This window comes from Cervus canadensis, chromosome 17 (genome assembly GCF_019320065.1).
Source record: "Cervus canadensis isolate Bull #8, Minnesota chromosome 17, ASM1932006v1, whole genome shotgun sequence".
Taxonomy (NCBI): Eukaryota; Metazoa; Chordata; class Mammalia; order Artiodactyla; family Cervidae; genus Cervus; species Cervus canadensis.
Window position 1 is genome coordinate 4,829,383 of NC_057402.1, and position 16,405 is coordinate 4,845,787.

General features: G+C 62.5%; 1 protein-coding gene across 2 annotated transcripts in view; it reads left to right on the plus strand.

The window, feature by feature from the left end:
- The window catches only part of DYNC1H1 (dynein cytoplasmic 1 heavy chain 1), a 62,229-nt gene extending 46,174 nt beyond the window's left edge, over positions 1-16,055 (plus strand). The window contains exons 47-78 of one of the 2 annotated variants that reach the window (XM_043489271.1): positions 21-235; positions 312-516; positions 1,533-1,706; positions 1,807-1,926; positions 2,120-2,240; positions 3,498-3,693; positions 4,045-4,162; positions 4,243-4,458; positions 5,407-5,619; positions 5,718-5,845; positions 7,216-7,369; positions 7,915-8,061; positions 8,156-8,306; positions 8,435-8,688; positions 8,766-8,900; positions 8,989-9,083; positions 9,193-9,367; positions 9,547-9,622; positions 10,250-10,410; positions 10,536-10,647; positions 10,760-10,820; positions 10,913-11,036; positions 11,130-11,243; positions 11,805-11,975; positions 12,058-12,275; positions 12,366-12,469; positions 13,728-13,939; positions 14,308-14,461; positions 14,826-14,968; positions 15,055-15,223; positions 15,359-15,486; positions 15,687-16,055. In XM_043489271.1, the coding sequence (XP_043345206.1) occupies positions 21-235; positions 312-516; positions 1,533-1,706; positions 1,807-1,926; positions 2,120-2,240; positions 3,498-3,693; positions 4,045-4,162; positions 4,243-4,458; positions 5,407-5,619; positions 5,718-5,845; positions 7,216-7,369; positions 7,915-8,061; positions 8,156-8,306; positions 8,435-8,688; positions 8,766-8,900; positions 8,989-9,083; positions 9,193-9,367; positions 9,547-9,622; positions 10,250-10,410; positions 10,536-10,647; positions 10,760-10,820; positions 10,913-11,036; positions 11,130-11,243; positions 11,805-11,975; positions 12,058-12,275; positions 12,366-12,469; positions 13,728-13,939; positions 14,308-14,461; positions 14,826-14,968; positions 15,055-15,223; positions 15,359-15,486; positions 15,687-15,815 (4,893 nt within the window). In that variant the 3' untranslated portion in view covers positions 15,816-16,055. Of the gene's footprint in view, positions 1-20; positions 236-311; positions 517-1,532; positions 1,707-1,806; positions 1,927-2,119; positions 2,241-3,497; positions 3,694-4,044; positions 4,163-4,242; positions 4,459-5,406; positions 5,620-5,717; positions 5,846-7,215; positions 7,370-7,914; positions 8,062-8,155; positions 8,307-8,434; positions 8,689-8,765; positions 8,901-8,988; positions 9,084-9,192; positions 9,368-9,546; positions 9,623-10,249; positions 10,411-10,535; positions 10,648-10,759; positions 10,821-10,912; positions 11,037-11,129; positions 11,244-11,804; positions 11,976-12,057; positions 12,276-12,365; positions 12,470-13,727; positions 13,940-14,307; positions 14,462-14,825; positions 14,969-15,054; positions 15,224-15,358; positions 15,565-15,612 lie in introns of both variants that reach the window. The other variant, XM_043489270.1, reaches the window with a different exon arrangement.
- Positions 16,056-16,405: the final 350 nt, after the last annotated feature.

Sequence of the window (16,405 nt, forward strand, 5' to 3'; positions counted from 1 at the left end):
GGTACCACTGTGTTTCCCAGGTGCCCGGCCTCTTTGAGGGAGACGAGTACGCGACCCTGATGACCCAGTGCAAGGAGGGGGCCCAGAAGGAGGGCCTGATGCTGGACTCGCACGAGGAGCTCTACAAGTGGTTCACCAGCCAGGTCATCCGCAACCTGCACGTCGTCTTCACCATGAACCCGTCCTCCGAGGGCCTCAAGGACCGCGCGGCCACCTCCCCCGCGCTGTTCAACAGGTACGCCCCCGCGCCCGGCTCCTTTCCAGGGGCAGGCCCCCTCGGGAGCTGCTCCGAGACCTGGGCGTCTTTGCAGGTGTGTGCTGAACTGGTTTGGGGACTGGTCCACAGAAGCTCTCTACCAGGTTGGCAAAGAGTTCACCAGTAAGATGGACCTGGAGAAGCCCAACTACGTCGTGCCCGATTACATGCCGGTCGTCTACGACAAGCTGCCGCAGCCGCCCTCACACCGCGAGGCCATCGTGAACAGCTGTGTGTTTGTTCATCAAACTCTGCACCAGGTGGGTTCTGTCTTGAGGTCACGGGAGACGCGAAACTGACCACCGTGCTGACGTGGCACCGAGCTGACGTAGAAGCAGCCCCCAAGGCACTCTGGCTTTGACACTGTACCGTCGCCCAGGAAAGACGAGCCTCGTTATCGCCTGTTTCCTGCCTCTGTCAGCAACGTCTCACCTGCTCGGGGCCCAGATGCACGTTCAGGGCTGTCTGGCCCCCTCCCCACGTTGACTCCATCTGCCCTGTCTTGCTGCCTCTCTCTCCAGGCCCACGTCCTCCCCTGGGGCAGGGGCCATGCTCTCTCTGTGAAGGGCCAGCTGGGTGGTGGTTCAGGCCTCGTGGCCCTCAGGGTCCCTGCTCGTCCTCCCTGCTCTGCAGCTGTGGCGTGAGAGCCTCGTGGCTGTGAGCGAGCAGGAGCCCCACGTGCGGAGGCCTCCCCACGGGGCGTGACCTCTTGTCCGCGGCCAGCTGTCCCTCAGTGGGCACTCTGTATCAAGGAGTCCAGCCTGCCCCCATCGGAGGGCTCTGTGAAGAGCACTCTGACCTGCGGGCGTCCTGTGGGCCCTGCCCTCCCGCTCCCGCAGGCCACCCCCACTGCCCCCAGCCCTCTCCACGCCTCCCTCCGCCGGCGGGGACCGGGGCAGCTGATCTGCCTCACCCCTCTCGATGCTGTTTCTTATTTTGGTTCTGCTGAAAATCAGCAGAAGGTAGAGGAGGTATGCTGACACCCACGTAGAGACGACCAGTGTCGGGGGGGGGGGTCTTTTCCTGGGAAGTGCACCCCTGCGGCCGCCAGCACCACCCTCCTCCTCTCAGAGAAGCAGGAGGAGAAAGCTCAGAGGTGGGAGGGCTTCTCGGCGTCTCACGGGAGGAAGCCGGAGCCGGTCTTGAGTGCTGGGACTGCTGAGGTCTGGGGCCATGCCACCATGTCACACCAGCAAAAGAGTCACGTTCTGAGGTTCGGTCACAGTGTGTTGAGGCTAAACCGCGCAGAAATAACAGGGTCTTCATTTTCCAAAAGGCTAACGCCCGGCTGGCCAAGCGAGGTGGCCGCACCATGGCCATCACGCCCCGCCACTACCTGGACTTCATCAACCACTACGCCAACCTGTTCCATGAGAAGCGCAGTGAGCTGGAGGAGCAGCAGATGCACCTGAACGTGGGGCTCAGGAAGATCAAGGAGACGGTCGACCAGGTCCAGCAGCGCGAGCGGCCCTCGCTGGGGGGGAGCGGGCCCGTGCGTGTGGGCGAGCCTTGCATGTTTCTGTTGCCCTGACATGGCTTTTGCTCCTCAGGTGGAAGAGCTGCGTCGGGACCTCAGGATAAAGAGCCAGGAGCTGGAGGTGAAGAACGCAGCGGCCAACGACAAGCTGAAGAAGATGGTGAAGGACCAGCAGGAGGCCGAGAAGAAAAAGGTGCTGCTGCTTGTCCCGGGGACTGTGGCCTGTGTGGGCCGCACGCCTCCGTCTCGCGGGTTTGTGTGTGCGTGTGTGCGTGCACGTGTGTGTGTGTGGTGTGGGTGCGCAGGCGGCGTGAGCAGTGCTGTCTGGGTCTCATTCAGCCAGTGAGCAGCGCGCACCCCAGGGCTGAGCCGTCCTCTGTCTCTAGGTCATGAGCCAGGACATCCAGGAGCAGCTGCACAAGCAGCAGGAGGTCATCGCGGACAAGCAGATGAGCGTGAAGGAGGACCTGGACAAGGTGGAGCCGGCCGTCATCGAGGCCCAGAACGGTGCGTGCCGCCGCGGGGCGAGAGCGTCAGGGAGAGGTCTCAGAGACCTCCTCTAGCTACTTCAGACTGTCCTCATCTCGACAGCGAAGTCCCCGTGGAGCTAGTCCACTTTCCCCGTGCCTGCATGCCAAGGTGCTTCAGTCGTGTCCAACTCTTTGCGATCCCGTGAACTGTAGCCCACCAGGCTCCTCTGTCCATGGGATTCTCCAGGCCAGAATACTGGGGTGGGTTGCCGTGCCCTCCTCCAGGGGATCTTCCTGACCCAGGGATCGAACCCATATCTCTTACATCTCCTGCATTGCAGGCGGATTCTTTACCACTAGCACCACCTGGGCCTTTTTTATGAGACAAAGTTAACAAGATAAGTTTTTCATCAATACATTTTCTTAACCTGGTAATGATTTCCTAAGTACGCTGTTTGCAAATCCTTGGCTTGAATTTCGTCTAGGAGTGTCATGAAGTGTGCAGTTTTGCCGTAACTGTTAGTGTCCTGGTCGTGGCCGGCAGTGACGAGTCTAATTACTGGCAGCCTCCCCCCACCTCCCTCTTGCACCCCATGTGCTGAGACATGCTCAGGAGGAGATCACGACCCGGGCCCCTGGCCTCGTCTGCCCCGCACCGGGAGAGGCCTCCACCCTGGCCCTCCCGCCCACCAGCCTCAGACTTGTTTCAGGTCACCTGACGGCTTGTGGTCGTCACGTTACACCACAGAGGAGTGGAAGTGACCTTCCAAACCATGGCTTTTCATTCAGAGTTGGATTTGAATTAGAATTTAATTTAGGTCTCACCTGCCAGATGATTACTTTTAAAAGTGTTTTAATGAAAGTTCAGGCTGGAAAAAAATGCATATTTCTGCTTGTAGAACGTGTTGGCCATTTTTTTTTGAGCTGTTAATTCCACATCTTCAGCCAGCCAGTAAAGACAACTTCTGAAGTATGGACTGAACATGTCTTCGTTTAATGGGTATAACATAAATGAGCAATTTCATTCTTTAAAAAAGTATTTACATCTTTATAGAGGTAAAGGAGCCAGGATTTTTGAGACATTTTTACAGATAACTGTCCGTTTTCCAGAATGTTGCGATCTGGGCTCAGTACCGTAAGGTCTTGGTAGCTGTTTTGGCCACTGCAGCTATTCCAGGGGGCTTTTAGACAGGACCCCCACGTTGGCGCAGGTCTCCCGCACAGGCGCCCCCTCCTGGTGGGAGTCGGGGCATCGCGCGGCCTGGCCCCTCACTGTGCCCCCACTGTGCTCCAGCCGTGAAGTCCATCAAGAAGCAGCATCTGGTGGAGGTGCGGTCCATGGCCAACCCGCCCGCCGCCGTGAAGCTGGCGCTTGAGTCCATCTGCCTGCTGCTGGGCGAGAGCACCACGGACTGGAAGCAGATCCGCTCCATCATCATGAGGGAGAACTTCATCCCCACCATCGTCAACTTCTCCGCCGAGGAGATCAGGTAGGCGGGCGGGCGGGGGCCTGGGCGTCTCGGACGCGGCCCCCGCAGAAGGCAGTGTCGGCTCACAGATCACACAGACGCCTCTCCAGGCCATTCCCACCCCAGACAGCCAGATTCCCTCTCCCCGCTCCTGACGGCAGCTCTCTGATCCCTTGACCCCTGCGATCCCCACAAGTGGCTGGGGGCGCAGAGCTGGCCCCGGGGACCAGGGAAGGGGTGGGAGGTGAGCGCCATTGCCTGGAGTGTCCTCCGTGGTCAGCCAGGTGGCAGAGGGGAACTGGCTCTTGATTTGCGAAAAGCTCCCCTTCACTTTTGCCCTCCACGTGCTTAGAAACAGCTCCTCTTTTGCAGTGACGCCATAAGGGAGAAGATGAAGAAGAACTACATGTCCAACCCCAGCTACAACTACGAAATCGTCAACCGGGCCTCCCTGGCCTGCGGGCCTATGGTGAAGTGGGCCATCGCCCAGGTGAGCAGCCCGGCCAGGAGCCCCCAGGGGCGGGCCCCCTCACCCGGTCACATCTAAAAACCACCCGTCCGCCTCGGCAGCTTAATTACGCCGACATGTTGAAGCGCGTGGAGCCGCTGCGCAACGAGCTGCAGAAGCTGGAGGATGACGCCAAGGACAACCAGCAGAAGGCCAACGAGGTGGAGCAGATGATCCGCGACCTGGAGGCCAGCATCGCCCGCTACAAGGAGGAGTACGCCGTGCTCATCTCCGAGGCCCAGGCCATCAAGGCGGACCTGGCGGCCGTGGAAGCCAAGGTCAGGTTGTGGTTGGGAGTGCAGCTTAATGCCACCCCGGAAGCGCTGCTGTGCGCGGGGCTTGCCCAGCAGGAAAGGGACACGTCCGCGAGTGCTGCCCGTGCCGCAGTCGTCTCGGGGACGAGCTCTTTAACGTCCTAGAGGGCCCTGGGGACGCCTTCCTGCGCATTGACTGAGTGGTGTTAGGTAGATAGCTGCCAGCCGTCTAAAGCCGGGGAACTCCCCCACCCCCCAACCATGGCCGGCTCCAGACCCTTTTGTTCTCAGCCTCGGGCTCTGTCCGCCGTGTCACCAAGGCCTCCCTGTCCTCACGCCTCGGGCTCTGTCTGCCGTGTCACCAAGGCCTCCCTGTCAGGGCCTCCGCCCCTCCCCTTGTCCCCTCCTCTGCAGCTCCCATCACTCACACCTACACTCCCCCCAGGTCCCCAGAATTGGCTCCTCGGTCTGCCACGGGCGTCTCGTCCCGCCAGCTCAGCCCTCCCCCGGAGGCTCCTGCCCTTACTTCTGCTCACACACACGTCCCAGGGCTGGCCCTTCCTTCTCTCCACTCATCTTAGGCCCTCAGACTCTAGGACTGTGTTCCTCCCCAGTCGTATGTGATCTGGGTACCACCCCCTTGGGGTCTGAACACTGAGCTTGCTTCTCTCTGCAGCCCGCCTGAACCCTGTCTGCAGGGGACAGGAACCAATTTGCACTTTTCAGCACAAGTCCTGTTTGATTTGGGCTTCCCCTGTGGCTCAGCTGGTAAAGAGCCCGCCTGAAGTGCAGGAGACCTGGGTTCGATCCCTGGGTTGGGAAGATCCCCTGGAGAAGGGAAAGGCTACCCACTCCAGTTTTCTGGCCTGGAGAATTCCATGGACCCTATAGTTTATGGGGTCGCAAACAGTCAGACACGACTGAGCAACTTTCACTTCACTAACTAACTAGCCTGTTTGATTTTCCTTTTAGGTGAACCGGAGCACAGCTCTTCTGAAGAGCTTGTCTGCTGAACGGGAACGGTGGGAGAAGACGAGTGAAACTTTCAAGAACCAGATGTCCACCATCGCCGGGGACTGTCTCCTGTCAGCCGCCTTTATCGCTTACGCAGGTTACTTCGACCAGCAGATGCGCCAGAACTTGTTTACCACCTGGTCCCACCACCTCCAGCAAGCCAACATCCAGGTAACTGTCTGCAGAGACGCTCAGAAGGCGGGGCCGCGTGAGGGTCGGTGGGCTCTCCGCGGCCTCACCGGAAGCCACGCCATCCGCTCCCCCCTCAGTTCCGCACAGACATCGCGAGGACCGAGTACCTCTCCAACGCCGACGAGCGTCTCCGCTGGCAGGCCAGCTCGCTCCCCGCGGACGACCTGTGCACGGAAAACGCCATCATGCTGAAGAGGTTCAACAGGTGACGTGCGCGTGCGCGGCGGGGGACGGGGAGGGCTCCCACGTCCTTGGGAAGAGGTGAACAGAAGGTCGGCAGTGGGCCAGCACGCTTGCCTCTGACGGCGGACTGTGCGCGGCTCGGTTCGTTCCTGTGTTGCGACTATCCTCACTGACCCTGCACGAGGGGCCCCCGTAACCCTGTGAAGTTGATGGGCGTGGCTCTGTGATGGGCGAACATTAAAACAGACCCTCTCTTAAAATATTGTAAGAGCTGAAAACGTCTAGCCGGAGTTAAGGGAAACTGCTGCCTGGTTTTGGCTTAAGGAGGCTGGAGTCAGAGGAGGAACAGGCCTGCCATGGAGGGGCCAACGGTGCCATCCACAGGCGCCCCAGGACTGAGCCTACACAGAGATCCCCTGGCTGACCCTCCTCCGTGGCAGCTCCCAATCCCAGGCACCCTGGGGTTTCTTTCTGTTTTCAAAACTAAGCCCCAGCTTCTTGTCTCACCTTATCTGTACCTCTTGCTGTGTGCCGCTGCCCCGGGGTCCAGAGGAACCAACCCTCAGGTCTCAGAGGGTCTCGCTGGGGGCGCTGGCGGGCATGTCCGCGCTGTGTGTCCTGGTGGGTCACCTGCGCGAGAGTGCAGACTGCAGTGCCCGTCCCACAAAGCCTGCACGCGTGAGTGTTCATGAAGACAGTGTGTGTCTCCCCCCGGCCCCGGCAGGAAGCTGGGAGCCCTTCTTCCAGAGCCCCACACGAGGGTGGCTGCAGTGGATGGCAGGGCCGGCTGGGTGCACACACAGGAGAAGCCGGAGGCGGCGGGTTCTCACCACGCGCCCTGTGCTAGCCTCTGAGTTCTGGGCAATCACACACATGCGTTACAGTATTTTAAAACACCCGAACTGGCTGTGTGACCCTGGACAGAGGACATTTGCCCCTCTGTGGCTCGTCTCTTCCATAAATAAGATGGGTGTAGTGATCACAGCTGTCTACAGGGTCCCCGTGAGTGCTGAGTGGAAGGGCCCACACGCCTGCAGCTCGTGGGCCTGAGGGTCGGGGGTGCCAGTTCCTGCTCTCAGGAGTCTGCCCCGCGGGCCAGCGAATCCTCCCAGCCAGCCAAGCGCCTATGCTTGGCCTTCACAGAGCAGCGTCCTTGCCGCGGAGAGACTGCGCTGTGGCGGTAGCCGTTCTGAGCAGTCTGCTTGAGTCACTGCCCCCCACAGGAGGTCCTCAGAAGGAGGATTTTAGCACCAAGCCTTCGGTCACGTGCTCTCACCCGTAAACCTGGAGCCCACATCTGAGCCCGGGAGACCTCCCCACCACCCTGCCGGGCTCTGCCCGTCACGTCCTCGGGCTCCCCTGGCATCTGACCCGTCCTCTGCCCATCCCCAGGTACCCGCTGATCATCGACCCCTCGGGGCAGGCCACAGAGTTCATCATGAATGAGTACAAGGACCGGAAGATCACGCGGACCAGCTTCCTGGACGATGCCTTCAGGAAGAACCTGGAGAGTGCGCTGAGGTTCGGCAACCCCCTCCTGGTCCAGGTGTGTGTGCCTCTCCGCCGCCAGAGGGAAGGCCTTCGGGCTGTTAGTTATCTGCAAACGCAGTTGATGTGAGCCACGAGGTACAATGCTACCTTCTGAACTTTGTGAGAAAGGAGTTCCCTGGCAGTCCAGTGGTTAGGACTCGGAGCTTTCACTGCTGGGCTGTGGGTTCAGTCCCTGGTCGAGGACCTAAGATCCCACAGGCCGCGCAGCACAGCCCAAAAGGAAAAGAAAAAGCAGCGATAAAGCTGTGAGACAGCTCTGTAAAAACACAGCAGAAGCAGTGTTTGCTCTCTAACTCCACTTAGTCTGGACGGCCCCATCCCCTGGGGCTCTGAAACCTGTGCTGAGAGCAAGGCGCAGAGCCCTTCACCTGCTGAAGTGGCCGTGGGCACCTAGCAGCCACGTGTCAGGCAGTGCGGGTCTGAATGGCTGGGTGGCTGCTGGGGAGATGTATTTATCTGGAGTAGGAAGTCAGGTGAATGTGGGTGGAAACACACTCTGTAAAACTCACTGTTGGCGACACCTCGCGTGTACACACGTAGGACGTGGAGAGCTACGACCCCGTTCTGAACCCAGTTCTGAACCGCGAAGTCCGGCGAACGGGCGGCAGAGTGCTGATCACCCTCGGCGACCAGGATATAGACTTGTCACCGTCCTTTGTGATCTTCCTGTCCACTCGCGACCCCACCGTAAGACCCAGGGCCCACCTCCACAGAGACGGGGCAGCGATGGGTAGGGCCAGGGATGTGACGACGCTGACCGGCCCGTCGCCCCTCTTGGCAGGTCGAGTTTCCCCCTGATCTCTGCTCCCGGGTGACCTTCGTCAACTTCACCGTCACCCGTAGCAGTCTGCAGAGCCAGTGTCTCAACGAAGTCCTCAAAGCAGAAAGACCCGACGTGGATGAGAAACGGTCCGACCTTCTGAAACTCCAAGGTACGGTTCCGGGTCCCTGGCTCTCCGTGTGGGTCGGGGCTGAGCTTCCCAAGGACGAGGTGCCCCGGGCCCGCGTCGCAGCCTCACGGCGGCACCAGGGTGAACTCTGCGCCTTCTGGTCCTTTAAGGGGAGTTTCAGCTGCGCCTGCGTCAGCTGGAGAAGTCTCTGCTGCAAGCTCTGAACGAGGTCAAGGGGCGCATCCTGGACGACGACACAATCATCACGACGCTGGAGAACCTCAAGAGGGAGGCCGCTGAGGTGACGAGGAAGGTGGAGGAGACGGACATCGTGATGCAGGAGGTGGAGACCGTGTCCCAGCAGTACCTGCCGCTGTCCACCGCTTGCAGCAGCATCTACTTCACCATGGAGTCCCTCAAGCAGGTGGGCGGGCCGCGCCGGGCCGGGGGCTCCCCGCCCCCCGGGGTTAAGGCGCTCACGGCCCCCCTCCGCCCCTGCAGATCCACTTCCTGTACCAGTACTCGCTGCAGTTCTTCCTGGACATCTACCACAACGTCCTGTACGAGAACCCCAACCTGAAGGGCGTCACCGACCACACGCAGCGCCTGTCCATCATCACCAAGGACCTCTTCCAGGTACAGCGCGGGCCGGCTGCCCCGGCGTGGGGGTGCGCTCTCCAGGGACAGCAGCGTTCTGATGGCGCGCTACGCGCCTTGTCTCCAGGTGGCGTTCAACCGCGTGGCCCGAGGCATGCTGCACCAGGACCACATCACCTTCGCCATGCTGCTGGCCAGGATCAAGCTCAAGGGCACCGTCGGGTGAGTTGGCCACCCCAGTGCGTGTCCCCCCAGAGGACGCTGTTGTCTCAGTGACAGCAGACGGGACTCCCCACCGAGGCGCCCCAGCTGACGGCTGCCCCCCCTCCAGGGAGCCCACCTATGACGCCGAATTCCAGCACTTCCTGAGGGGGAAGGAGATCGTGCTGAGCGCAGGCTCGACACCCAAGATCCAGGGCCTGACCGGGGAGCAGGCCGAGGCCGTGGTGAGGCTGAGCTGCCTGCCCGCCTTCAAGGATCTGATCGCCAAGGTCCAGGCAGACGAGGTGAGGATCTTGTGAGCGTGCCCGGCGGGGAGCCGGCCTCCGCCAGGGAGTCACCTGCCCTGTAAAGCCCGGAACGTCATGCTGCGTTCTCTCCCGTCAGACGTCTGACCTGTCAGTCTAACCGCTTTGCCCAGAGGTGGGCAGAGCCCATGGCGACGCGTCCTCTGTTGTCCCCACAGCAATTTGGCATCTGGCTGGACAGCAGTTCCCCCGAGCAGACCGTGCCGTACCTCTGGAGTGAGGAGAACCCCGCAAGTAAGCCCTCAGGGCCTGCCCCGTTGTGGCTGCTCTGAACCTGGGCGTGGAATGTGCTTTGCTGGCTGAACGCAGGGACAGGCCAGGGACAGAAAGTCACTGATGCCTGAGATTCGCATCTCAGTGCTAAAACCTGCGGGGGCAGCGTGGACATGGGAAAGCAAAAAATTCCCTGTTCCTATTGCAGCTCCTGCTGAAAGACCAAGAGAGGACTAGCCGGAAGGTCTCTGCCCGGGCTTAGGCTTTAGGAGAGGGGGGCTGTTTCTGAGTGTGCGGCTCCGGGCTGGCCGGGCCCCAGGAGGGGGTAGCAGGGGCCGCATGGATACAGGTTGCCGGTGGCTGCCGGGTCTCTGGGGCTCTTCAGGGTCCTTCCCGAACGGGCACCGTGTGGTCATTCAGAGTCAGTAGCCGCCCGTCACCCATGGAAGGCCCCGGGCGGAGGTCTTGTCACAGCTGTGCCCAGAGGGTGCCATGGTGAGGTGGGTGCTGGCGATTCTCGGGCAGAGAGGACGAGGGGGCGTCCTGATCTCTGGGGTGGTGTTTGTGGGGCAGGGGCCCGTGGCGGGGACAGCCAGGGGGCATCTCAGGCCTGTGCTGTCGCCAACCCTCCTCCCGGCCCCGTTCCAGCTCCCATCGGGCAGGCCATCCACCGCCTGCTCCTGATCCAGGCCTTCCGCCCCGACCGCCTGCTGGCCATGGCACACATGTTCGTGTCCACCAACCTCGGGGAGTCCTTCATGTCCATCATGGAGCAGCCGCTCGACCTGACCCACATCGTGGACACAGAGGTGCGCGCCAGCCCCGTGGGCTCTGAGCTGCCCATCTGCACAAGCCCCCACAGGGCCCTCCCCGCCGACAGGTGCGCTGTTGGTGGGCCTCCCCCCTCACCGAAGCCCGACTTCCCGGCCCGCAGGTCAAGCCGAACACGCCCGTCCTCATGTGCTCTGTGCCCGGGTACGACGCCAGCGGGCACGTGGAGGATCTTGCCGCCGAGCAGAACACGCAGATCACGTCCATCGCCATCGGTAAGGGCGGTCGGTCCGTCCCCTCCCCTCTCCGCCCTCCCTCCCAGGACATCACGGTGGGGGGCCCTAGAGTCCAAGTCCGCCCGCTGACCCTTCAGCTGTTTGTTCCCAGGCTCCGCAGAAGGGTTTAACCAGGCGGACAAGGCGATAAACACAGCTGTGAAGTCGGGCAGGTAGGCTGGTTTGGTTTTGCTTTGAGACCCGAGTCCCCGAGGATTCCGGCTGGAGAGGTGAGGTGAGGCCGCGGCCTTCTCCCTGCCCGCAGGTGGGTGATGCTGAAGAACGTCCACCTGGCCCCGGGCTGGCTGATGCAGCTGGAGAAGAAGCTGCACTCGCTGCAGCCGCACGCCTGCTTCCGGCTCTTCCTCACCATGGAGATCAACCCCAAGGTGCGGGTTCAGGGCGCCGGCCTGGCCCCAGGGGGGTGAGCGGGGCGCGCGGAGCCGAGCGCTCACAGGGGGCGGGCCCCGTGTCCTCCGCAGGTGCCCGTGAACCTGCTCCGAGCGGGCCGCATCTTCGTGTTCGAGCCACCCCCGGGCGTCAAGGCCAACATGCTGAGGACCTTCAGCAGCATCCCCGTGTCTCGGATATGCAAGGTGAGCGCCGCGGAGCCTGCTGTCGGGCTGGGGTGCAGTGCTGCACGGCTGTCTGGGCGCCAAGCAGAGGCCAGGGCTTGTGGGTGGGAGGAGGGGGTCGTGGCAGGAATTTTGCATCACAGGACTTCCCTGGAGGCCCAGTGGCCAAGAGTCTGCACTTCTCCTGCAGGGGACCTGGGCCCAGTCCCTGGTCAGAGAGCTAAAATCCCACATGCTGCACAACGTGGCCTTAAAAAAAAGTTTATATCAATTCTGTTTCTTAAGTGCTATTTTGGGCCATAATCCACCCTTTCTGCCATTTTTAGAAACTTGTCTTCTGTGTACTCTGTCGGCTGTATAACTTAGCTTAGCAGTATAATCAGGAGCACGTCTTTATTAAGAAAACTGAGGGGTGTTCTCTTAGCAACACCATTCGCATTGATGACTGAGGTCAGGCTGGTCCCAGCGTGAGTACGTGCAGAGCGCTTTTTGAGACCTTGATTGCAGCAAGCCCTGGACTGTCTTCTTAGTTAGAGCAGGCCTGCGTCCCGGTGACCCTGTGCTTGCTAACTTCCTGCCTAGTCTCCCAACGAGCGCGCCCGCCTGTACTTCCTGCTGGCCTGGTTCCACGCCATCATCCAGGAGCGCTTACGATACGCGCCCCTGGGCTGGTCGAAGAAGTACGAGTTTGGGGAGTCTGACCTGCGGTCAGCCTGCGACACGGTGGACACGTGGCTGGACGACACAGCCAAGGCAAGCGCGGGCCGTGCCGTGGGAGGGGGACCTGTGAGGAGGGCGCCTCCACCCCAGCCGTGACCTGCCTCTCCTCCTGCAGGGGAGACAGAACATCTCGCCAGACAAGATTCCCTGGTCCGCGCTCAAGACCCTGATGGCCCAGTCCATCTATGGCGGCCGGGTGGACAATGAGTTCGACCAGCGTCTGCTCAACACCTTCCTGGAGCGCCTGTTCACCACCCGGAGTTTTGACAGCGAGTTCAAGCTGGCCTGCAAGGTGGACGGGCACAAAGACATCCAGATGCCGGACGGCATCAGGTGCGCGTCCGCCCCACCACACGGGCCGGGGGCCGGGGCTCCGGGCACTTCCCCCACAGGAACGTGTTAACCGACGTGCTGCTCTTCCAGGCGAGAGGAGTTCGTGCAGTGGGTGGAGCTGCTCCCCGACACGCAGACGCCCTCCTGGCTGGGCCTGCCCAACAACGCCGAGAAGGTTCTCCTCACCACACAGGGTGGGTACCCCGGCCCGCTGGCTGGCCGGGCACTCCTCCTCCAACCACCCCCGGGGAGGCAGGGAAACCCTCGGCCCAGGCCAGGCCTGTTCTGCAGCCTCCGTTCTGGGACACAGGCCCGGTAGCGAGTATGTAGGGTCTGGAGATTGTATTTAGGTTTCTGTCTTGGCCTCAGAAGTGATGTCATCTTTCCTCCTGTTCAAATTTTTTTTTTTTTTTAAGTTCTTAGCATTAAGTGACATCTTAGAACTATTAGTCTGTTTCTGGAATGTACTTTTATTAGAACTTCAAGACTAGTCAAGAGATCTAACGCAGTGGTTCTTATAAGTGTGGTCCCTGGACCAACAGCCTCAGACTGACTGCAGCTTTAGAGACGCAGGTCCTCGGGCCCCCCACCCCGGCATCAGAACTGTGGGTGCTGGGACACTCGGGTGTGAGAACCGCTCTGACCCAGGCTTCTCTTTGTGGGCGAAGACCGACGTGCCCAAAGCCACGCAGCTGGGTAGCAGCTCGATTCAGCTCTGTAACGAGGACCCATCACTGTGGGGCCCACCTCCGGCCTGAGGACCACCGTGACGCGAGCCTCTCGCTGTGGGGTCGAGGTGGTGGGCCCCACGGTGACCACGAGGGAGGTGGGGCTGTCTGCAGTTGAGTCGTGGTTTAGTCGGGACACAGAGGAGGCTCTGAGACGGGGGCTGGGTGGGCGCCCTCAGTACGGAAGTGTGCGCTGAGAGCACGCAGGGTGCTGACTGCAGCACTGCCTGCCGGGAGCAGCCGCGGGGTCCCCTCGGCACCACAGTGAGGGTGTCTGAGCCCAGGCAAGCCGGGGCTCTGCAGAGACGCTCACCCCCAGGCCTGTGCAGGAGGCCCCGGGCTAACGGTGCCCAAGGTCATGTGTCCCACCTGGAGGCCGTGAGGTTTGAGCCCCAGGGGACAGCTCAGCGCTGGGCTCGGAGGGCGCGCTCTCTGGGGCCGGGACCCTGGGCGCCGGCCGAGCCCGGGGCGCTCAGGAGGCTGCCTGCTCCCCGATGACAGTGGACACCTGGGTCTTGGAGCCGCCTCTGGTGTCTGCGCGCAGCCTCCGCTGCGGCCCTGGCAGTCGTGACCCCGCCTGTGGTGCTGGGCCTTCTCCCCACCCGCCCATCCTTGGTGCCGTAGGAACAGGGGCCCGCGGGACACCTCACAGGCGCAGTGTCCCCCCGTAGACGCAGGGAGGCCTCCGGCTCAGCCTGTCCTCTGCGCCCCCGCCCCCGCCCAGGTGTGGACATGATCAGCAAGATGCTGAAGATGCAGATGCTGGAGGACGAGGACGACCTGGCCTACGCGGAGACGGAGAAGAAGGCGCGGCCCGACTCCTCGTCCGACGGGCGCCCCGCCTGGATGCGGACGCTGCACACCACCGCCTCCAACTGGCTGCAGCTCATCCCGCAGACGCTCAGCCACCTGAAGCGCACCGTGGAGAACATCAAGGTGCCGCGCCCCGCCTCGTGTCGGGGCTCGGGGCGGTCCTCGCGGGGGTGCCGGGCCGGTTGAGGTCAGCACTGTCTCGGGGCAGCTATGCGCCTGGGCCTGGCCGGAGGGCTCGGCTTGGAACGCCCGAGAGTGGAGGTGGTCAGTGACCCTCTGGGACGCAGGGGTGCCTCCCCCTCTTCACGGGGTGGTCTGGAGCTGCTGTGGTCAGGTGCCCACAGCTTCACGCCAGGTCTGGTTCAAGGTCGAGTTCCGGCGATGCTGTGAACCCGGGCTCCCCAAGGCCGAGTTACTTCCGGTTCCCTCCCTCTTCCCTGACCCCCCTCCCCGCTCCACTCCAGCCTTCTGTTCTCTTCCAACGACCGTAGGATCCTCTGTTCCGATTCTTTGAGAGAGAAGTGAAGATGGGCGCCAAGTTGCTGCAGGACGTGCGCCAGGACCTTGCCGACGTCGTGCAGGTGTGCGAAGGCAGGAAGAAGCAGACCAACTACCTCCGCACACTCATCAACGAGCTGGTGAAAGGTGGGCCGCGGGGGGCGCCCGGGAGCTCCGCGGGGCAGCCCGGCATCGCCCCAGACCTCCCCTCCCCCGGGCCCACACTCGAGGACCTGGCCCTGCTGCCTCACTGAGGTCTGCCAAGGCCTCGCCTCGCCTCCCGCAGTCCCGAGTTCGAGGAGCGAGGGCGGGCCGGGCAGGACCTCAGGCGTCTCCATCGGCTCGGGAGCCTGACCTGGCCGCACCGCCGGGGAGGGGGTGTCTGCAGCTGCGGTTCCTCGGGGCGGTGGTGCTCCCACACTCACTCCCTCGGGGGTCACATGCACGGGGGCCCCCCGCCGCGCTCGGCGGGGGACTGTGGGCGCTGACGCCGGCCGGGCCCTCCCTGCAGGGATCCTGCCTCGGAGCTGGTCGCACTACACGGTGCCCGCCGGCATGACCGTCATCCAGTGGGTCTCCGACTTCAGCGAGCGGGTCAAGCAGCTGCAGAACATCTCACAGGCGGCCGCCTCCGGGGGCGCCAAGGAGCTGAAGGTGAGGGCGGCTCCCCAAGGCCGAGGCGGGCCTGGGCGGGGGCCCTCGGGTGGGGGGTTGGCCTTCACGCCCCGCTCTCCCCACAGAACATCCACGTGTGCCTGGGTGGCCTGTTCGTGCCCGAGGCCTACATCACCGCCACCCGGCAGTACGTGGCCCAGGCCAACAGCTGGTCCCTGGAGGAGCTCTGCCTGGAGGTGAACGTCACCACCTCCCAGAGCGCCACGCTGGACGCCTGCAGCTTCGGGGTCACCGGTGAGCGGGGGCGCCCTGTCCCTAACCTGCGGCTCAGCCACCGCCCCTCATGGGCTGCCTGCTAGAGGTGCCCCCAGGCCGTGCCCGCACAGTGGGGGCCCCTGGGGTCCTGACCACCCCTCCCCACCCCCATAGGCCTGAAGCTCCAAGGGGCCACGTGCGGCAACAACAAGCTGTCGCTCTCCAACGCCATCTCCACCATCCTGCCCCTGACGCAGCTGCGCTGGGTCAAGCAGACAAACGCAGAGAAGAAGGCTAACGTGGTGAGTGCCCCCTTCCCTCCTCTGGGCATGCCCACTCTGCCCTGGGGCTGTGTCCCCGCCGTGCCCCCCTGCCCCCAGGGGGACTCAGCATCGCTTCCTTCTCTGGTGGAGACCCCCCCTCCCCAGGGGGACTCAGCATCGCTTCCTTCTCGGGTGGAGCCCCTCCCCTCGCACAGCCAGCACCCCCGCCTTCCTCGCAGGTGACCCTGCCCGTCTACCTGAACTTCACCCGCGCCGACCTCATCTTCACGGTCGACTTCGAAATTGCCACCAAGGAGGACCCACGCAGCTTCTACGAGCGCGGCGTGGCCGTCCTCTGCACCGAGTGAGACTGCCTTTTCTAGTCCCCTTTGTGTAACAGTAAAATTAATATTTAATGTTTATTCATTATTAAAACGTACTGAAGGTTCATTGTTAAAAGTATACGGACTTGTCAAGGGAACGTCGGTGCGAGGCTGGAAGCTGCAGGAAGCGGAAAGAAGCCGGACGGTTGGGAGGGACCCAGGGCCGCGGTTCTGAGGGCCGAGGCAGGGCTTGTTTTATGAAATAAAACACTAAGCATGACGCGGCTCCGGCCTCTCATCTCGTCTCTGGCTCCTGGGGACAGCTGGGAGCCCGCAGCCTCCGGGGCCTCTGTCCCCACGGTCCTGGGGTGCCGGGTGCGGCCTCCCGTGGAACGGGTTCCCAGCGTGTTCGGAGACCCAGGAGCTCCCGGCTGGCTGGGTGACTGGCCGGGTGCTGGCACCAGCCCTGCGATAAAGACCTGCTCGTCCTGCCGGCGGGAAGCAAGCTGGGCTCTTGAGGAACAGCCTGAGGCCCCACGGCATTGCCTTTCTAGCCCGGCCCCCACCCCAGACGTCCTGGGGCTGCAGGGCCAGAGCCGCCCACCTGGCTCCACGACGCGTGCTCTGGGGTCCCT